Source organism: Torulaspora delbrueckii, chromosome 3 (assembly GCF_000243375.1).
Source record: "Torulaspora delbrueckii CBS 1146 chromosome 3, complete genome".
NCBI classification, from domain to species: Eukaryota; Fungi; Ascomycota; class Saccharomycetes; order Saccharomycetales; family Saccharomycetaceae; genus Torulaspora; species Torulaspora delbrueckii.
Window position 1 is genome coordinate 577009 of NC_016503.1, and position 21069 is coordinate 598077.

General features: G+C 42.6%; 12 protein-coding genes and 1 non-coding gene across 13 annotated transcripts; 7 read left to right on the forward strand and 6 right to left on the reverse strand.

Moving 5' to 3' along the window:
* Positions 1–85: 85 nt before the first annotated feature.
* Positions 86–3280, reverse strand: JSN1 (Jsn1p; the record flags this gene model as incomplete). The annotated part of the gene is made up of 1 exon (XM_003680378.1): positions 86–3280. One exon carries the CDS (start codon positions 3278–3280, stop codon positions 86–88), a length of 3195 nt encoding a protein of 1064 aa, XP_003680426.1.
* Positions 3281–4837: 1557 nt separating this feature from the next.
* On the forward strand, positions 4838–8893 carry BUD4 (Bud4p; the record flags this gene model as incomplete). Its single annotated transcript, XM_003680379.1, has 1 exon — positions 4838–8893. One exon carries the CDS (start codon positions 4838–4840, stop codon positions 8891–8893), a length of 4056 nt encoding a protein of 1351 aa, XP_003680427.1.
* A 63-nt stretch (positions 8894–8956) lies between these two features.
* On the reverse strand, positions 8957–9790 carry FIP1 (cleavage polyadenylation factor subunit FIP1; the record flags this gene model as incomplete). Its single annotated transcript, XM_003680380.1, has 1 exon — positions 8957–9790. One exon carries the CDS (start codon positions 9788–9790, stop codon positions 8957–8959), a length of 834 nt encoding a protein of 277 aa, XP_003680428.1.
* Positions 9791–10261: 471 nt separating this feature from the next.
* Positions 10262–11023, reverse strand: IME1 (transcription factor IME1; the record flags this gene model as incomplete). Its single annotated transcript, XM_003680381.1, has 1 exon — positions 10262–11023. The coding sequence occupies one exon, from the start codon at positions 11021–11023 to the stop codon at positions 10262–10264; it is 762 nt and encodes a 253-aa protein (XP_003680429.1).
* An 818-nt stretch (positions 11024–11841) lies between these two features.
* On the forward strand, positions 11842–12273 carry RPL43B (60S ribosomal protein eL43; the record flags this gene model as incomplete). Its single annotated transcript, XM_003680382.1, has 2 exons — positions 11842–11843; positions 12018–12273. Coding segments are annotated over 2 exons (258 nt in total).
* A 678-nt stretch (positions 12274–12951) lies between these two features.
* Positions 12952–13911, forward strand: SFC1 (Sfc1p; the record flags this gene model as incomplete). Its single annotated transcript, XM_003680383.1, has 1 exon — positions 12952–13911. The coding sequence occupies one exon, from the start codon at positions 12952–12954 to the stop codon at positions 13909–13911; it is 960 nt and encodes a 319-aa protein (XP_003680431.1).
* A 251-nt stretch (positions 13912–14162) lies between these two features.
* TDEL0C03320 (aldo-keto reductase superfamily protein) lies at positions 14163–15014 on the forward strand (the record flags this gene model as incomplete). Its single annotated transcript, XM_003680384.1, has 1 exon — positions 14163–15014. The coding sequence occupies one exon, from the start codon at positions 14163–14165 to the stop codon at positions 15012–15014; it is 852 nt and encodes a 283-aa protein (XP_003680432.1).
* A 135-nt stretch (positions 15015–15149) lies between these two features.
* YUH1 (ubiquitin-specific protease YUH1) lies at positions 15150–15863 on the forward strand (the record flags this gene model as incomplete). Its single annotated transcript, XM_003680385.1, has 1 exon — positions 15150–15863. One exon carries the CDS (start codon positions 15150–15152, stop codon positions 15861–15863), a length of 714 nt encoding a protein of 237 aa, XP_003680433.1.
* A 51-nt stretch (positions 15864–15914) lies between these two features.
* On the reverse strand, positions 15915–17495 carry THP3 (Thp3p; the record flags this gene model as incomplete). Its single annotated transcript, XM_003680386.1, has 1 exon — positions 15915–17495. One exon carries the CDS (start codon positions 17493–17495, stop codon positions 15915–15917), a length of 1581 nt encoding a protein of 526 aa, XP_003680434.1.
* Positions 17496–17732: 237 nt separating this feature from the next.
* Positions 17733–18740, reverse strand: AIM25 (Aim25p; the record flags this gene model as incomplete). Its single annotated transcript, XM_003680387.1, has 1 exon — positions 17733–18740. One exon carries the CDS (start codon positions 18738–18740, stop codon positions 17733–17735), a length of 1008 nt encoding a protein of 335 aa, XP_003680435.1.
* A 597-nt stretch (positions 18741–19337) lies between these two features.
* Positions 19338–19435, forward strand: TDEL0Ctrna9L. Its single transcript is given in 2 exon segments — positions 19338–19376; positions 19391–19435. It is a non-coding gene; the product is annotated as a tRNA-Leu (tRNA).
* A 147-nt stretch (positions 19436–19582) lies between these two features.
* Positions 19583–20356, forward strand: RSM26 (mitochondrial 37S ribosomal protein mS42; the record flags this gene model as incomplete). The annotated part of the gene is made up of 1 exon (XM_003680388.1): positions 19583–20356. The coding sequence occupies one exon, from the start codon at positions 19583–19585 to the stop codon at positions 20354–20356; it is 774 nt and encodes a 257-aa protein (XP_003680436.1).
* Positions 20357–20421: 65 nt separating this feature from the next.
* Positions 20422–20991, reverse strand: VPS25 (ESCRT-II subunit protein VPS25; the record flags this gene model as incomplete). Its single annotated transcript, XM_003680389.1, has 1 exon — positions 20422–20991. The coding sequence occupies one exon, from the start codon at positions 20989–20991 to the stop codon at positions 20422–20424; it is 570 nt and encodes a 189-aa protein (XP_003680437.1).
* Between the last annotated feature and the right edge of the window lie 78 nt (positions 20992–21069).

Consider the following 21069-nt stretch of genomic DNA (forward strand, 5'->3'; position numbering starts at 1 on the left):
TCAGGACCGAAACGCCTATGCAAGCTTGTATATTATTCATTAAAAGTATCAAATTGGGTGAAGAGAAAAAAATAGAGTTGCTGGCCTATTGACCATACATTCCCTGTCCGTTGAGATGGGCATCCTGACTTGCGTTATTCTTTGCCGGATACATCACGTTCGTAGTATTGTTTTGGTTTGTTAAGCTCAACTGTGGCAATGAGACGTGCGTGCCATTGTTGAGCGATAACATATCGAATTGACTAGGTAACTCGTCTGCGTTCACAGAATAACCGTTGCTTCCGAAACCGGGAAACATGCCGGGATAGTTCATGTACCCAACGTTCCATTGCATGTTATTGTTGGTAGCTGTAGAAGACGTTGGGATTGAGGCTTGCCCAGCAGAAGTTGTAGGTACTAATCCGCTATGTCTAGAGCCATTACTTCTGACACTTGAAACGGATAGCCCCCTTAAGTGGGTACTGTCTTGACTGAATACCTGTGATATACTCGAGCGATGTTTCAAGTTGGAATTTTGTTGAGCGCTCGCAGGACTTAGTCCTACCTCTTCCATCAAACGACGGTGCAACTGCGATGGTGTGGTATCCAATAGTACTTGGCGCACTTGTTTTATGACATGATTTCTTAGCTCGCCTTCTAACAGTGACATCGTGAGCACTTTGTACACGAATGTAGGACCGTGGTTTGTATCGCACAATATTTGACGAAGAGCGGGAGCAGGTTCATCTGACGATGTGTCGCCAAAAATCCTGTCCAACATTTCCTTTCTTACTGTGTCGTCACCTCGGTAGTTAAGTACCTTGAGAACTGTGAGTGATGCTAACCTGTGGCGACAAAGCTCGACTATTTGGCTGAACAGTTTTGGCGCCAAGATGGCGTGTCTGTGGCGCAATTGAGATGTATCTAAGAACCAACTGACAAGTAAAGTACCATTACTGTTAGTTGCTAAGTATTCCGCGTAGAGGACGATCATGGCACCGATAACCAAAGTCTCTTCTTGAGTTATTATATCATGTGCTTCCAAACACGCTCTAACGGCACGAGCACCGTACCGGTTTTGGGTGATGGTCCAGAAATTGGCCATAATGCTTTCAAAAATAAAACTGTTCCATGGGAAGCCAAACTTTAAGACGCATTGGATCACGTAGTTCCCAAACTGGTCATTAAACAATGGCGTACAATACTTTTCTACTCCCTTGGTGACAAGCATGATCTGTCTTGGAGTTCGAGCCATTGTAATCATCTTTTGACAAGCCCACGTACCATTCTTGTGAACACCCATAGAGGTCAAGTATTTGCTGGTCTTTCTCAACATAATATCCTTGATGATATCGGAAGAGTGAGTGAACAATTTTTGAACGATAGTGTTTCCAAGATAATCCGAACTCAATTCAGGTAACTCGTCCAACATTGCCATGGCCAATTGCTCTATCTCCAGATCAGACATTTGGTTAGCGTCAATGCTCTTCCTCAGCTCTCTCAACTTTGGTGCATCAAAATCTCTGTTCGTCAGAGGATCAGGCAAAGGCCCAAAATCACTTGTCTCCGAAGTCCCGTTATGCTTTAGCGCATTATTAATTAAATGATCGGTTTGAGTCTCGTCGAAGGGAGTCTCAAATGATTGAAGGATTTCCTTCAAAGTTCCAACTTGTTCATTAAGTGACGGTGGAGGTAATGAGAAAGGACATTGTTCCTTCTCATTTTGGGAAACGTGGCCGTATGAATGATTGAAGTTGGATGCAACGTGAACCTGTTGTGGTTGAGATTCCTGCTGTTGGTGATTGAACATAGGTACGGAAACATTCCCCTTTTGTTGGAAATTAACCTGGCCATTGAACAATTGTTCCTGTAACAAGGGCTGTGGAACATCCGAACCGATGGCATTATTTGGAGCCCCAGGGGAGACAACCACTTGAGGAGGTTGCTGATGCATGGGTAAAACCTTAGCAAATGACACTGAGCTTGGTGCACCAATGACAGAGACTTCCTTACCTTGTAACATCTCAAAGGCACGAATAGCACTCTCGACAGTATCGAACTCAACTAAAGCCATGTTTAGACCTTTCAAAGTTCTAGCAGAGATTACATTACCATACTTGGAACATAATGTAGCCAAAGAAGCACTAGTCAAATTCACTGCATTGATTAGTTGCGGCTGCTGCTGTTGCAGTGAAAAAACATTCGAAATCGAAATGGTATTCGTTGGCAATAAATTGGAAATTTGGTTAATTATGGGCACCAAATGATCAGTGGTGACCCAGTTAATAGACCGGGGATCAACATCATCTTCTATCAGAGGAGACTCCTGCTGTTGTGGGGCCTGTGGTTGAGACAAAGTGTAAATCGAAGGCGCACGAGATCTTCCAGCTGGTTCATACAAGGAAGCGTCCGTATATATACTTGAAGTGTTTGATTGCGACCTTGGTCTCCCACCGGCGGTGCCCTGAGACCACATAGAATTTGGTACACCCAAATTTTTGGAGTTGGATGTAGGTATCGTTGCATCAAAATAAGCGGTATTGGTTGAGTATTCTTGCAATGGACTGGATCCATTGATGCTAATGTTATTATTAATGTTGTTGGTGTTGTTATTCGTATTCCCGTTGAACTGATGGAACAAATGCTGTTGCATTTGGTCGTTTGGACTCTGATTAGAAGACCATATAGCACTTGAAGATCCTGCATTAGCTGGAATGGATGAAATAGAAGTGAATTGTGAATTCATTGTATTATTTCTCGTTCTTGAAATCGGATGCGGCAAATTCGAGGTACCAAAAGTGAAAGAATCACTCGAAGTTCGCGGTTGGTTTATTAAAAAATTGGAATCTGGGAAATGCACCAACTTCTCCAACTCGTGTGGAGGTGTCAAACTTTCAGCCCCGTTCAGTGAAATCCCACCAAATGACTGGATAAAATCCTTACCCTTCGCGGGAGTACTATGAGTATTTTTTGAACCCACTGTAGACTCTGAACTGTTGTTACTCGTGGTAACATCATCATCTGGAGCCTTACCGTGAGTACCTTTCCTGGAATGATGTAACTTAGCACTGATCGAAGGCAACAAATTACTCAGCGTATTGGAGAACTTTCCAGCCCGAGCTCGGTACGACCCAAGTTTCTGCGGTTGATCATCTATATTGCTTCCAGTGCCAGTCCCAGTTCCAACATCTTCTTCGTATATCGGAATGGTAATCCCTGGGTCAATGACCTCTGGTATCTTCGACAACGTATCGCCATTTCCACCCAGAAGCTCGTGCTTTGGTATTTTCCTATCAGACATATCTGTTCTACTGATGGTATCCAAAGTTGTTACTAAATGTGAAAAAGCTCAAAGCAACGGTCTGACCGAATTGAAGCCGCTATTCAGATTTTCTACCAAACGTAAGTCGATGAGCGTGTGACTCCAGAGTAATTGAACTAGTCGGTCAGGAAGTCAGACAACAAACGGTCCCCCTTTCCATTCAAACACACACTCAATTTCGCCAATACGCTACCCGAAATCGACTTGTTTAAGAAGAAAGAGACCAGTTAATTCTCTCTCAACGTTGAAAATGACTCGGCTGTTACTGCGCCCATTAAGTGTAGTGATCGCCGACAGCATACTACCGTGGAGCTATAGGCATTATTTTGGTATATGATGCCTGACGAAGAAACTTTCACTAATATCAGGCAATGGTTCAAGGAAGTCAACGCACAAGCCTTACTAGGGTAAATAATGGCCGCGCCCGGTTAAATCCACAAGTGACTTAAGCGCAGCTAGGTAGACCAGTTGCGAATGTTCCGCAACCGCAGGTATACCTGAGCATGATGCTCTTAGCTGCGTTGAAGTCCCTGTCGAACACCAAGGCGCACTTTGTACAACTATAAACTTTGGCCGAGCCAGGTCATTTTTTAAGTTTCCAGCTAGGAAAGGTCTTGTGGGATTTTCTGGTCAGCTTTGTACAGTTGTGATAGTTTATCTTGAGGATAAAAATTATGTCTTAAGATCTGCAGATATCCTGAACAATATGCGAAGTCTTTCCGTCTGGCTTGTTGCGGGGCTTTCTGCTGGTTCTACCTCAGTTGCATTTCCTGAACTTGGCCAATTCCGACTGCAATTGTCTCGTCGGCGGTTAAATTTTTTACAATGCGTGCAACCTCATCTTGCCGATTTCAGTGACATTCTCACGTAGAGTTCCAAAGTTTGTCAGCATCTATGGTACAATGCTCTATTATTGATGTACTGTTTGGGTCCCTACCCATCTTTTCAGCGACTTTTTTTGGCTCGTAGTAAAATAGCTCTTCGTTGAAGCCACTGCTGAGGGTCAGATTCGAGCTTTCTTTATTGATTGATGGCTGAGAATGTTTTACCACGGAATGCCACGATTCAAATGTGAGCTTCAGACTAAGTATTTTAGCCGCCGTCGGCATAAACGTATTCAGGTCTCATTGCTGAGAAAGGTGAGCAGCATCCTCATTCCAATATGATCTGGCAGTCTTGCTCTTTGATATTTTCTCTTTTTAGCCTGGTTCTGATTAGGGTTGGTCATTATTGATTCTGGTTTGTTTGAGTATAGAATGAGTATGGTGAATCAATGGATTGGGCAAGCTCAAAAGTATCACGTGACGTCAATGCTTGGCAGTGTTCCGATCGGGAAATGTAAAAGCTACCTGCCTATCCAATAGTGGTAAAAGGTAAACAACGGCGACACGTTCATAGAGTTATCACCAAGGTTAAGACCCTCGAGAGTTGAGAACATGTTTGATGCTCTCTCGTTGTTGATGCAGTGCAGTCTTGAGTAGTTTCAATTGAGTCTCGAGAAGCGATTTGAATTGAACTGTAAAGTTCGCGAGCGCGATGACTAGTAATGCGGTAGCTGATGAGACTATGGATTCGCTGTTGAAGGAGATTGATGATGAGATGGAGAACACTATCAGTACGGAGAACAAATCTTCTACTGACAGAAGTGGGGAAAGTCAAAAGACCAGGAGTTGGAGTATTCCATTACAAGATATTGGAGATGAGACTATGGATATGATTGTTTCTCACAACACGATAAGTAATATCATGGTGAGAAATGAAGATCAAGGAGATGAGCATGGAGAAGCTGGAACTGTGGAGCCTTTAGCTCCCAGCAGGAAGTCTGTTGTTTTCAGCGAAGGTGTGAATTTCCACGAATATCAGGATGTTAGTGACCAGGGAGAAGACGAACAAGATTCTAACGAACTGACAACAAGTTGGAAAAAATCTTCATTTGTGGCAGCTAAACCAGTGGAAGTGAATCAATCACTTATCGTGGAGGCTCACACAGACTCTGAAGATGAAAAGGATCACGAACAACCAGTGATTACAACTCATGACCTTTTACAACACACTGTTACCGATTTGGACGAGAAGCTATCGCATATGCTTGACAAGAAACGGAATGTTCAAAGACTGAAATTGATGACTGAAGAACTGGAGGAAAAAGAACTCGAATCAGAGGAAAAGGAAAAGGCCAGTCCAATCAAGTTTACTCTACAACCGACGAAGCCATTAATCCCAAGTATAGGTAACTCCATCGAGGAGACTAGTTTAATTCACTTTCAGTCCATGGAAAATTTAGCTGGGGCTGATGACGAGATAGAGGACGATGATTCATGTTCGGAGTATATGAATGAGGTTCAACACTCCCCTTCCAAGATACCGTTGGTCAACACAGTGAACATCAATAAATTCAGCATAACAAACCAAGGTAGAGAACCACAGACGCGAATCTCTTCCGGCTCATCCTGTTGCGACAGTATATCTGATTTGAAAACTACTATTCAGCATGACAGTTATAGGTTACTGGATGACAAGGTGAGTGGTAATGGAGATGATTCTGATTGCAAGTTTTACGACGATGGCAAACCACTTGAGAATGAAGTGATGGTGACTAGTCATCCCAATACTTCGAGGATCTTTAGTGTGGCAACGTCGGCTGAAGGCTACAAATCTGCTAAGGAAACCGTCCGTAGCCCTGATTCGGTTTACTCCAATCAAGAAATGGAGTCGCCTCCTACCGTAAAGCTACTTGAAGCTCCAGTTAACGACTTGCATATCAAAGCTGAATTAATGGGAGACGAAGACACAACCCAGGACGAAGAGCAGGGTTCGCATAAAGATGACGACATAATTTCAGATAGCGGGAGCGTGATAGAAAGGTCTATGCACAAAGGTCAGTATCCACCTGAAATTCCTCAGTTGCCAGTTCTCACTTCTTCACACTCCGCTTCGAAAGAGAAATCTCTTGAAGCTGACAGCGAAGAAGACAATCAGTCTGAGATTGGCTTCACCGATTTGCATGATGTAGCATCATCTGTCAAGGACGTTGATCAAGAGAAGCCGGAAAAAGTTGAAATTTCAAGCGTCGATAAATCAGAGAAGTCCATCGAAATACCAAGATCTCATGATTCCGCACAAACTGTGACCAGTAAATCACTGCAAACAAATGTTGAAGGGTTGAATCCTCTAAGCAGTCAAGACGACTTCGTCACAACTACAAGCCGGTCTAGCTCAATCGCGGAGCATGCGAATGAGACCGCTGGCGCCAACATCTCCTCCGGTGGTAAGGAAAGCAAAAATGAGAGGAAATTCTCAATCTTGCCCCCGTTTGCCCCAGTGGGATCTATATTTCTTGATGATCCATTTGTCGATGATTTTGAAACATCTGGAGAGTCCATCGATCTAACAAAATCAGTGAAGCCATCAAACTATCTCTCGATCTGGCACATGCAAGAGGAAGACATAAGAGCCACTTCACCAGCAATTAGTTCAAATTCTCAATTTTCGCGTTGCACTGATTCTACCAATACATCAGCTAGTGTGAACAGTAATTTAGAGCACAATTTCAAATTCAAGCCAAGAGTCATAAGCCGAAGCAAATACTATTATCCTGAGTCCAGACAAGCATCTTGTGATGTTGAAGATAGTTATGTCATCTCGAATTTTGAGACCGCTTTAGATCCCCTCAGAAGGAACACAATCATATCAAGAAGAATTCAGGAGAACATCAAGAGTCGAAGAAAACTCTATCCATCTATGAAAGAAATTGATGAGAATGATGCGGAGAGCCTCGATGACAAGGAAATCGTTACCGGCCCAGCGGAAGAACATACTGTTGTTGATGATGTCGCAGAAGAAAGAAATCAAGAAATCGAAAAGCAGCCAGACCACGACTTCTCAGCTTTTCAGCTGGATTTACTACCGTGCTTGCCTGATGCGAAATTGAAAGATGAATTTATGAGCTATCTAGAAGCAGTGAGCCATGACAATCGCTCAATTTTGAACCATTCAGAAATCGAAACTGGCAAGTATAATGTTTGGGATCACCAATCCGAGTTTGAAGTTCCAACGGGCGACGTAAAGAAGACCATATCGATGGATGTGATTAATAAGTTGCTTGAGGAAGAAAATCATACACCAGAACCAGTAGCAGAAGAGTCGGTGTCCCTACAGCCTCCTGTCAACCTTGCGATACTCAAAACACCAGTGAAGGAAGTTTCAGTCGGCAGAGGTTTGAGCCTGAAAGGATACGACGCGTTAGTGAGTACCGACGTGGGGTCAGAGCGCCATTCTGCTCTATTCGTCAGCCCAAGTCGCGGTGAGGATGGACAGAGTCCAGTCAAGAAGACCCACGTCGACAGCCCATTTAAGGTTAAGCATAAAAAGCCAGCGCAACATGACAGTGAAAAACCTGATACCGATTTCAAAGGTTTAGCCATTCAATCATTCGAGCCTGAAGAAAAGCAGAAAGTGGTGCTTCCAGAAAGTGTGCATGCTATTGAGTCTGATGAACAAAAATCTTTGTCGAATGAAGAACAAGTTGATCAGTCACTACCTGACAGGGGCAACCTATACCTGAGATTAAACAATGTGGCTAATATATTAATACATGGCATTACACATCATAAGGCCCAATTCGCAATCGAGTTTGATAATGGTAAGGATGTGGTGCAAACCGCTTGGGATACTCTGGCAAATGATAAGAAATGGGAAATCAATCAGGAATTCGAAGTTATTCTTGATAATGATTTAGACAAAATCCCAAAGCTGATCATCACTTTGAAATGTCGCTACGAGTCGCCAAAGAACGAGCTTAAAGAGATAGTTGAGAGAGTGCCTGTAGGCAGGAAATTTCCCTTCGGTAAAAGTAAATACCAATATCAAAAGCGTTTCGTTCAAACAGCGCCAAAAAAGGATGAGTGGGACTACTTGTTTGCCAGGGACGGATCATTTGGTCGATGCGAAATTCCAATTAATAAAGACTTTTTAAAGGAAATTAAGTTCCAAAGCAAACCTTTATCATTTACTTTGATAAACGAATGGGCACGCAAATCGGACTCCAACTCCACAAAGAAGATTCATGAACTACCAAGAAGGCCTCCTTATGCCATTGGTACGTTGAACATCGAAGCGTGCCATTTGGAAAGAACATCGCCCTTTGAGAAATTGCCCAAGACACTGGCGATCGCTCATAACATCATCTCAAAGTATAGAGCCCAGCAAGCAATTACTAAAGAAGGGTTTCTGCTTCAAGAAGGCGGTGATGTGGAGGGCAGTATACAAAGGCGTTTCTTCAAGTTGCAGGGCAACAATATGCTTGGATACCATGAGATGTCACGTCAAGCCAAAGTTGACATAAACCTTTTGAAGGTTGTCAATGTTTTTGGACCTGGCGATGTTCCAAAGGAGGGAGAAAGGAATCTGACTGACCTGGTGTTGTTTAGTGGTTGCTTCCATTTGGTTTTCGATAATGGAGAAAGGATTGCATTTAGCACTGAATCTGCGGAAGAAGAAGCAGAATGGTTCAATAAAATAAAAGACGTAGTTGATCTCAACAGGTGTCATCAGCCGTGGGTCAAATACTTCAACCAAAATTACTTGATCTAATTAACTCAATATGACATTACATGACTAGTTGTTTCTTAATATGTAAATGATAATTACCTAATTTCACTTTTTCTGTTGTTGATTCATGGGAGGCATCATACCGGGAAATGGAAATCCGCCGAACATCGGGAGTGGGGGGAATCCAGGTGCCATCATAGGATGGCTAGGTACATGCTGATTGATCGGCGTATTCGACTTTATACCACCCGAGTTGTTTATATCTCCGGAGTTCGCCATAGTCTTTGGTCCATTTAGATTGCCCTGTTGCTGTAGTGTGAGAATTCCCATCAGTATCTTGTGAGGATTGTATTCCTGTTGCAGTTTCTCCTGTTTATGGAGATATTCCATCCATGTGAACTCGTTGAATCCGTAATTGAAATAATCGCTGAGATTAGCACCAGGCTGTCTCCAAGGTTTCTCTTTCAACACTTCAGGATCTAAACTCGTAACTGGCTGGCCTTCATACATTCCCTCTGCTTCCAAATCGATTGTACCTGATGGTGGAACGAGTGATGCGTCTGTCTTGGTCAATGGTGTGCCATCCTCAGTTACTTGTGCGGGAGTCTCTACTGGAGCAGTTGCTAATGTGATACCACTAGGTTGTGCTGCAGTGGCAGTGGCTCCCGAAGCTGTAGCAGAATCCAGTCGAGTAGAGTCCGTACCTGTACTAATGATAAACTCCACATCTGAATCACTTTCACTTTCTGATGACTCACTATCATTGTCTTCACCTTGACTTGAATCACTCGAGCTGTCTTTCTCTGTATTTTCGTTGGAGACTTTTTGTCGCTTACTCAGTGCACCATCGTTATCCTGTGATACTCTCTTGGACCCTACTTCCGCCTGTTCTGTATCTGAACCGTAAAGGAATTTGTCATCCTCATCACTGGAGCTCATATCGCCTTTGAGCGGTCAATTCCTGAGATGAAGTCCTTCTGTCCTCCTTTGATAATATGAAGTTGATAGGAACTTGACTTTACTATTGTCATTTCGTTTTGAGTGATATATATACATATCATCTTGAATGAATCCTGAAGAAAGAGACCAGTATAAGTGCCACTTAACTCTTCTGTTGGTCTCTGGATTTATCACCTTCAAACGGGGTCTATATGTGCCTGGTTTAAATTGAATGCTTCAAATCCTTGAGTATTGATGTCACGATATCTCACTGACTCTCATAACTATTGAATGGCCGGGCAGCATAAGTTCCCTAACGTCGTATAAATGATAACTTTGTTGCGCAGCCATTTCTAGAGTTTTTCGCTTTCGCTTTTGCCGCTGAAGTACTATTTCACTCCCCAAAACTTGAAATCGCGTCGCGAGCAAATCAATTTCACTATATCCTATTAATGTACAAGACCATAAACCCTAGACATACGTCTTACTGAATTTGTAGGAGATCTCTTGGAACCGTACCTTATCAGAATACTCCTGATCCTTCGAACCAGCAGTGAAGTAACCAGAGTATCTCGATAGTTTCGAATTCAAATTCTTGACAAACTCTATCTCTTCATCCGTTGCGTACCGCGTATTTGAGGATTTGTGAATTGAATAGTGGTACGAGTCACTAATAGCATAGTGATTTACTTCTGCGCCTAGATCCAATGCACTTTCATGTATAGCAAACGACCTGGGAGCGCTGTAATCCTCATACTGTGCTGTATTGTTGTAAATGGAGTTAAATGCAGAAAAAAGGGGTTGGACCTTCCTCTCGACCATAGATCCATCACACTCGAGACCCATCTCTTCATCTATGCTTTCAGGAACGTTACCATAAAGGCTATTTCTCTTCGAAAAAGTGGAAGACATTGAAGAAGATCTAGAGGTCATCATTGGAGAAATTCCATTAGAAGCCTCTTCTACCACTAATTCCTGTGGTTGCGGTAATCTATCTATCAAATCCTGCTCATTGATCAACTGTACCGGTTGTGTTTGAACCAATTGATGCAACTGCGAAGATTCGAAAAATGTATCATCCTCCAAATCTTCTAAATCCTCGTATGTGTCATCGTAATTATCAGGTTGCAAATAACAGTCATAAATATCTGTGGAATTGATCGAAACATCATCGTCATCGCGCCCTTGTGCGCTTATAAACAGGCTATTTAATGTTATGGAGTCCGAAATCATAATATTTGTTTGTTTGTTTGTTTGTTGTGATAAAAAACACGAAAAGTAGAGAGATTATCAGATCTGAAAGAAGCTAATGATCCCATTTATATATGCTTATTCTATCAGATCAAACTGTGCTATTAATTATAGATACCCTGTCACTACTATTTTATTGTCACCAGCGGCTAGAGACTGTTTACTACCATTATCCATACCAATATAAAACCGCAACGCGTAGATTATGGAACAGCTAGTATGGGGAAACTGTCCCCAGCAGCGTAGCTGTCAGAACTCCGCATCTTTGGTTTCCTATTAAGGTAAAGCCTCCTCTCTCCCGCTGCTCCAGCCGCGCAGAACATAATTTATTGTGATGGGCAGCAGATCTGTTTCCCCCAAGAGGTATAAGAGACAACATGTTTTTACTTAAAACGGTTGTTACAATGCATCTCTCGAATAGAGTTACTGAGTTCCACTGCCGCGTGGATCGCCATTAGAGTCCCAAAGAGGAAACTGACATCTGGGCAGTGCTCGAAACATTCCCTCTGACCCCAATCTATCTTGTTGCTATCCAACAGTGAGGGGTCGACATTTCCCAGGACCGGAATTTTGTGTGACTGCTCCTGGACACCACTCTTAATACATCCTTACACCTTTCGGTTTCATTTTTTTTAAATCTGCTTTGCTTTTCTCGCTTCGCGCGAATCACTCAACGACAGCACTCTCGACTCACAACTTACTTTGTATGGTATGGCAATGAGTAAAAGTTGAAAAATTACAGAAATTGCACACTTTGAATAATCTTTGAAGTTGTAAGAGATCAAGACAACTGATTAAAAATGTATGATATAACACGCTCATATGAAAGAATTGATTTACGACAAGAGAGGACTCCTTTGAATTACCCATGATTTGAGAAGAAGAGAGAAAGAACCAAGAATCCGAAGGCAAAGAACTTATCAATTCCCAATGTACTACAACTAAAGAATACCCTTACTAACAAATTATCGTACAGGGCTAAGAGAACTAAGAAGGTCGGTATCACAGGTAAGTACGGTGTCCGTTACGGTTCCTCCTTGAGAAGACAAGTCAAGAAGTTGGAAGTCCAACAACACGCCAGATACGACTGCTCTTTCTGCGGTAAGAAGGCCGTTAAGAGAGGTGCTGCTGGTATCTGGACCTGTGCTTCCTGTAGAAGACCGTTGCTGGTGGTGCTTACACTGTCTCCACCGCTGCTGCCGCTACTGTCAGATCTACCATCAGAAGATTGAGAGAAATGGCCGAAGCCTAAGCACACCTACTACTTACATATGTACAAACTACGTCTACTATAATCAATCATCTTTAAGCATTGAGCATCATCTGTGTATATATAAGTCTATATACACCGTGAACCAGTATCGGTCACCTGACCATCCTCAGTCTATCTCCGATCGGCACCGCGAATCGCCGGTTATCCCGGGCTGACGCTTTCCAAGGTCCGGACAAACGGCCGCTGAACCGCGTTAAGATAGCCCTTAATTTTAAGGGATCTTCCTGCCTGTCCGCCAGTGCTTACAGTAAGGTTTGGGAAAATGGTTGACAGAGATCAATCATACATACTAAACCCAGCAGAATCTATTGCGCGCAATTTGCTAGTTAAAAAGCCTATCTTCTGGAGGCAGCTTGTCGGTGTCCAGTCACGAAGCTGCACGGTAGACCGCTTCACCGCTTCACCGCTACACGGTTCACCGTTTCGGGGTTTGCCCTCTCTTGACTTGCATTGTATCCGGCTCCCATAGGTCACGACCAATGATCAGTTATTTCTTTCGCCTGCCGCCTGCATTCCTGTCGGATTTTTTAACACATCTTATTTACCCCGGGGGGTAGATATAAAACCACATAGTATTTCAGTTCAGATCAAATTCTCTTTTTGACTTGACTCTTGACCATTGAGTGATCTAGTACCAATGTCTCAAAAGAAGAAATCGTCGAATCCAGCTGTCAATTTGATAGCTGGTGGTACCGCTGGTCTATTTGAAGCACTATGTTGTCACCCATTGGATACGATAAAAGTGAGAATGCAGATCTACAGAAGAGCAGCTTCTGGTGAAATTAAACCACCAGGTTTTATAACTACTGGTAAGACTATTTATACGCAGGAGGGGTTTATTGCCCTGTACAAAGGTCTTGGTGCAGTGGTTATTGGGATTATCCCAAAGATGGCCATTAGATTCTCTTCCTACGAGTTTTATAGGACTTTGGTCGCAGATAAACAGACTGGGATTGTCTCTACAGGGAATACTTTCTTGGCTGGTGTTGGAGCGGGTATTACTGAAGCTGTTTTGGTTGTCAATCCGATGGAAGTTGTGAAAATTAGGTTGCAAGCACAACATTTGAATCCTACTGCACCAGGTGTAGCCCCCAAATACAAGAATGCCGTTCATGCATGCTACACAATTGTGAAGGAAGAAGGTATTTCGGCGTTGTATCGGGGTGTTTCTTTAACGGCGGCAAGACAGGCTACTAACCAAGGTGCAAACTTCACGATTTACTCGAAATTAAAAGAGTATTTGCAGGATTATCATGGTACCGAAGTTCTACCATCGTGGGAAACTTCGTGTATTGGGCTGATATCCGGTGCCATCGGACCTTTCTCCAACGCTCCTTTAGACACAATCAAGACTAGGTTGCAAAAGGATAGCTGTACCTCCAAGGACTCCGGCTGGACCAGAATCGCTAAGATCGGAGCTCAATTAGTTAAGGAAGAAGGATTCCGTGCCCTTTACAAGGGTATCACTCCAAGAGTCATGAGAGTCGCACCGGGTCAAGCCGTCACTTTCACAGTCTACGAATTCGCTAGAAGGCACCTAGATAATTTGGGTATTTTCAATAGGAAGAAAGCAGATCCACCAAAGCCCTTGAAATAACCGACCACGTCTTCGGCAGTGCATCACAAAAGAAAATAGATATTCGGTTGTATAATGAATAATTGATACTATTCTTTACCACACATCGCAAAGTCTTGCAAGGAGTTTTAAACGTTAGTCTCCCAAATTGCGCTCGGCATTGCCATGGCAACCATTATAAAGGATATTTACGAGAGGTATATAAATGGACGCTTATTCTTGTAAAGCAATACTCGAGAGCATCATTGGAAGGTCGGTAAGTACAATTGATTATGTCTGTACCGAAATTTTACACTTTGTCCAACGGAGTCAAGATCCCAAGTCTAGCACTTGGTACTTATGATTTACCAAAAAGTACCACTGCGAATATTGTATATGAAGCTTTAAAGTGCGGCTATAGACATTTTGATACTGCTGTGCTGTATAACAACGAGAGGAAAGTTGGTGAAGGTATTTACCAATGGTTGCAAGAAGATCCCAAGAACAATAAGCGTGAAGATGTTTTTTACACTACTAAATTGTGGAATAGCCAGAACGGCTACCAACCAGCTAAGCAAGCCATTAAAGAATGTTTGCAAAAGGTCGAAAAGTTGGGTTACATTGACCTCTTGCTAATACATTCTCCATTAAGCGGTTCAAGGAAGAGATTGGAGACTTATAAGGCAATGCAGGAAGCTGTTGATGAAGGTATTGTCAAATCGATCGGTGTATCGAACTATGGTCAACATCATCTCGAAGAGCTTTTGAGCTGGGAAGGATTGAAATACAAACCTGTGGTTAACCAAATAGAAATTTCACCTTGGTGCATGAGACAGGAGTTGGCGCAATGGTGTCAAAGTCAAGGAATTGTGGTTGAGGATTACGCGCCTTTGACTCATGGGTATAAATTAAAGGATCCACAATTGGTCAAGGTCGCTGAGGAAGTGGGAAAGAATACCGGGCAGGTTTTAATCAGATGGTCTCTACAGCACGGTTACTTGCCTCTACCAAAGACGAGTAACGTAGATAGATTGCCTGGTAACCTTGATGTCTATGACTTTAAGTTGACCGAGTCGCAGATCAAGGCCTTTGAGCATCCAGAAGCACATGAACCAACTGATTGGGAATGTACTGATGCCCCATAATCGTATTTATTTATGTCTTATATAGCCGTATCCTCTGACAGTTTTTTTTGTAACTAGGACCTTAACTCAAATCTGACATTTATTCAGCCCTTATGAAAGCGACCTTACAATACAATCAGAACGAAAAGCACCTAAATGAGTACCCAGCGTTCTGTCATACCTCTAGAATCTAACCCTGAGGTGTTTACTCAATTTGCGCACAATTTGGGCCTAGATGAATCGCATGAATTCGTTGATATATACTCACTTACTGATCCAGATCTGTTGGGATTCGTTCCTAGACCAGTGAAAGCCCTTATTCTACTTTTCCCTCTGAATGAAGTCTTCGAGTCAGAAAAGAATTTACGTACTGATGACAACACTGAGTTGAAGACCAATGACGGAAATCAACCAGTCTGGTTCAAACAGACTATTAGAAACGCCTGCGGATTATACGGCATACTTCACTCCCTAGCTAACAACGATGAGCTCCTGAAAACTGATTCTCCTCTGCTGAATTTCCTTAAATCGAACCAAAGGGACAATGGACAGTATGCGGATGAGATAACGGACGATTTCGTCGTTTCACTGAGCGAAGATAATGCAGAGAGATTCCGTCAAGGTCAAACACAGGCTCCAGAAAATGGTGAGGTTGATCTACACTTCATTACCTTTGTCGAGCATAACGGTAAAATTTACGAGCTGGATGGTAGAAGACCTACTGGCGCTAAGCTTCTAGGTGTCACACAGGACAAGGATCTTTTGGGACAAAGCTTGGTTTCCGATAGAGTACAGTGGTACATGGACAATGCCGATGAGGAGAGCAAACTCAATTTTTCTCTTCTAGGACTCGCTCAGCCCTGGAATTAGTGCCGCCTTATAAGCGACAAAATGAGATTATGAAATAACTATTTGAACGATTTATTGCTGGCCTTTGATATCTATCTTTTTCGAATGAAAATATTGTTGGAGAATAGGAAGGCGACACGCTCTTGTATCTAGGTACTGAAATTCGTTAGTTTCACCAGGGTTCTTTATGATAACATATTTCTGAATGTTTGTACGCCTGAAAAACTCCGTCATCTCCCCGCCATCTTTGAATTGTAGTTCTTTAATCAAGAAGTCCAAATTGATTTGATTGTAACTTTTACAGATTACTACGAGGGACTTCAATTTCTCTTTTTCGATAAAAGCATCAACCAATTTTTTACCAAGACTTTTCATTGCAGAGTACATCCTCATGAATTGATGGTAATTACCCATTAACCGTGCGTGTGCTAGCGTGAAGGCTGTTTGAACTAGAGCGTTGTTGAAGACTGCTTGGTTCTCCGTCATCAATTTTAGCCTCAGCGTGTTGATGGAGCCATTATCTTCCGTTAACATGTAATATAGCACTCTATAGCTTGTGAATTCTTCAAGACATGATGGTTTGATACTAGGAAGTTCAAACAATGTTATCAATCTACTTTGACATTGATTAAACTCTCCTATATCACCATTTTCCAAAGCTATTCGAGCATGGGACTCGTAAACTTTCACAGCAAACTGATTCTCGATCATCTGGACTCTCAAATCTTGTCTCATCGATTTGAATTGGTCACATAGATACTGGTAACTCGCTTGCCGCTTTTGATGCTTTTTCATGAGCATGCTGTAGGTCTTCTTCAAGACGTTTAGTGGCCGTACCAAGTCGGGGTTCGGCTCTGATGTCAATCTGAGATAAGATTTTTCCAACGATTGACAACGGCCCACAATGCGCTTGTTCTTGTCGTATTTATGAGACTTTGTGCTGATGGCGTTTAAATTTGCAAAATTCTCCTCATCGTCCAAGGCGGTGGAGCTTCTACTATTCTGAGAGCTATTGAATCTCTCTGCTCTTTTCCTTCTTCTTTCTATCTCTTCTACGGAGGACATTGAATTGGTCTCGACATTAATCATTCTGTGATTCTTCGTTTTACTACTCTTTCTCTTTCTTCCATCATTACCAAGTGATGATTTAGGAGTTGATCGAGTTGCCTGATTCAGTCCATTCCATACACCATGAAGGCCTGTTTGTGGCATGCTGCTAGTATTGTTCAAGTAAGGGAAGAAGCTCGGATTAGGTGAGATTGTTCCTGATTTTTCCGGTTTCGGTACTACAGGCAGCCCACTATCATTTGGGTGAAAGTTCATACCGTTATTGAAGAAAAAAGGACTCATTGTAGGTACACCTGGTAAACCATTGTTCGGGAGAGAACCTTCCATGTTACTTTTCCAGGGCTGTAAGGGCTCTTGAAAAGACGAAATACCTGCTCCGCTTGGGGCCAATACGCCCGGAAGTTGCGATGGTAGGAATTGTGAAGGAGGTGGCACTGGAGGCGCACTTGGTGGGGGGAAAGCAGGAGGCATAGGAATCTTTCCGCCTTTAGACACTGTGCTCTCCTTCTTCCGTTTCTTTGCATCTCTATTCTTTCTATTTTGGCCCAAGCTCACAGGGTTTACCTTGTTATACGTTGCATCCATCAGTAGCTTGATTACTCTAGGCTTATCTGCTATTGAAAGATCACTTGTGGTGATGATGATCTTCCATTATGTTAAGAAACTACTTGAAATTCAAAACGTATGATAGAGTAGTCACGTGATTTGTTTTTAAAGAAGATGTCGATTAATGAGAAGTGAATAAATTGATATCATGAGTCGATTTTAATGTCGGAGGATGTAGCTCTATTTGTTGAATTATTCACAAGATTGTGTACGTAACTATTCGTCATAGCTTCCAAAGGAAAGTAGTCCACCGCTATGTCTTGAGTGCCTGGAGAAATAGTCGTAATCGATGGATACAGCATTAGCTAGCAAGACTGCCCTTTGATCTAAATCCAAAACGGAATCGCTTAGCAAATCTGGTGGGTAAACATTTTCAAAGCTTTGCTTGGAGTCGAATCGGATGACGTAGACACCTGTATCAGTAAAAAACTCTCTGCCTAGCCCAACCCAATTTCTGTCAACACCTGCCATTATCTTACCATTTGCGTCCATCACCGGAAATTCGAACGATAGGAAAGGTGCATCGATTTGCCCATACTCTGAAAAGGACCCCTCTGAACCGAGGTCCCTTTGGAAAAGTTCATAACGACGCCTCCACAGATGCCAATTTTGAATAGACTCACCAACGAGTATTCCTTCGCCCTGTGAATCATCGATGTATTGAGGCTGAGGTACATTACCAAAAGGTGACGACGAATGTACCTCTTTTTCGAGCGTAGACGATTGTTTGACATAATCCTGCTCTACTGTCGTAATAGGTGGCAAAAACGCTTTAATATGTGAGTTAATCCATGAGAAAGGTCTTCTGATAGTCATAATAACATTACCCCAATTGTCGAAGACATCAACCGTAAAGGGTCTGTGCAGTTTGTAAATTTGACGCAATATGGCCTTGCCTATTGAAAAGTCTCTTTCTTGCATATAACCAATCCTGTTCCCCAAAACATCCATTATGGCGTACTTATTTGCCTGTTCGAACCCTAAGAAAACGTTCATCATTTCTAGCTGCCTCTCAATGACAATTGTTGGCTCATTCAAAATAGTTGTCGCTACCGGATGATGTGGTTGGATGAAGGTTGTCTCCACTTGACTTCCAAGGATATCAGACGCCAGTGCGGTTCTTGCACCTTGAATGCCATCACCTCTTTGCCGCAGCCTCCTAAAAGGACCGTTTCTAGCAACCTTTGCCGTACTAGAATATAGTCTGCGTAGCATTATCTGCATAACTGGTGATATTGTACCCTGTATTTGCAAGCAAGTTTGATCTTTCTACAGCTGTGGTTCGGACTTATCTAACACGTTATGTTTCGGGGCATAATTTCATTGAAATTGGTATTGCTATCGTTCGGATCGAAAACGCTCAAGCATCGACACCGGAAGCTACAGTCGAATTGGCAAGGTTGAGAGACTATAACCAGGCTGAACTACCGGAAGATACTAACAGGCTAGGGTGGAAAGAGTTCGCATATCGTTCTGGAGATGCACACGAAATCTGTTATTTTCTCATTATGTGAAACATCATTCTAAAGCACTGTTGCAAGCATTCGATAGCAAGTTGCAGGTCTGCCATTTCTTCTCCTTCAGGTGAAGGAAACGGTCCGCTCGCCCTAATGAGCTCCTTCGTTGGCCTTGTAAGTCCCTAGTGGATTCTCGCAGGCGAGATATGAAGGACAGTGGCTAGCTATGGCATTCTTTATATTGTGATTTATTCACTCAAGAGTAAAAATACCACTGGCAGGCCCCACTCAGAAAGAGATAGGCTCCTAAGATCTCGTCATTAATAAAGTACATTTAGTTTCACATGTCATTCAGAAATTGTATGGGAGTTTGGCCGAGTGGTTTAAGGCGTCAGATTTAGGTTGTATCGACCAAAATCTCTGATATCTTCGGATGCAAGGGTTCGAATCCCTTAGCTCTCATGTTTTTTATTTTTCAAAATTTCATTTTTTTTCTTTCTGAGTATTATTTCGATGAAAAAATCATATTGAAATAGTGAGCTCAAGGTCGATCAGCAGGCTTCTTCGACCATTTGGACCGATTGAACCGTGAATCAAAACTATTTGACAATGTTCCGCTCGATTGTGACCAAGAGAGGTGTGCATACAGTTCCTAGGCTCCCACAGGCATCGCATTTAAGTCGACAGGGTGTTCCAAATGTGCTGAGTGTCGGTGGCTTCAAAGTTCTGTGGGACCAGCATCAAAAATACCTATGTGATAAACTTACACTTGCTACAACTGGTACCAGTATGGAATCATATTTGCCTTTCCACTTACTACTGAACACGGCTAAAAAAGCTTCTCAAAGTCATATCTTCAATCTGGCCTCGGCAGCTCACAATAATCATTTATTTGTTGAAAACATCGTTCCAACCTTCACCTCTACTTCGACTCAACCATCTCGTTTATTTTTGACCTGTGTAGAGGAATCATTTGGTTTGGATTGGGAAGCCTTGAAGAAAGAAATGGTCCGTCGTGCTGAGCAGGATGTGCTTGGGCAGGGCTGGCTCTTTTTGGTGGAAAACAGTGATAAAGAACTGCATATTCTAACGATACAAAATAACGGTACGCCGTACTACTTCCCAAGGAATCAACTATTCGATTTGAATTGTGCATTGACCTTAGAGGAGTTTGCACAATTAGAAGAAATCAAGAAGCTAGTGGTGGAGCAAGGAGACAAAAAGGTCAAGGACTGGACAGTGCCACTAGTATGTGTTAGTCTTTGGGATCAAGCTTACCTGCATGATTACGGCGTTCAAGGCAGATCAAAATATGTGGAAAACGTCCTGAATAACTTAAACTGGGGTGTTGTAAACAATAGACTGTACTCAGACTCATTATGAGGGTTCTGCTCTGTGAATATTTACATCGATATCTACCGTCCTGTATATATGGAACCCGACCTGTATCATACGACTTTAGTAGCGACAGGTTTTCCTCTTTCATCTTTTATTAACGTAGCCCTGTTTCTCTGACATAAAGGCTTAATGCAGTGAGCTAACAGTGGTTCTGGCATGCCATGGAACTCCCAGTCAGCGGTTTCGTCCCCTTGGGCTAGTTCATATATGGTCACTACCTGATTCAGTTTCCCCGAGTTTTCAAACCATTGCAACACTAAGGAGGCCCAAGAGTCTAGAGTTCTCCATAACACATAATACTGGGACGAGTCTTTCCTCCCAGTTTCGGTTCCCATAGCTTTCCCCTCTTCACACATCTTTGACCATATTTCTTCCACAAATACTTGAGGCACCGATCTCTGAATCTCTGAATTTATAAATATGCTAATCCTCGATTTGTTGTACTCATCTACTGGGACACCTTCTAATGTCATACACCAGAAGTTTTGTGATTTGCAGTATGCTAAAACTAGGTCTATCCATGAGGCTATTTGCTGCCTCCTGATAATCGCATTCGGTTGTCGGGTATAGAGTGGTGGGAATGAATATATAGCAGGAAGCACCGTCGATGGATCAGTCATGATGATTTGTATTACTTTTAGTCAAGCGACTTGAGCAAGCGATTCGCGAAGTACTCATGATTCCTTCTAATCAAGCTT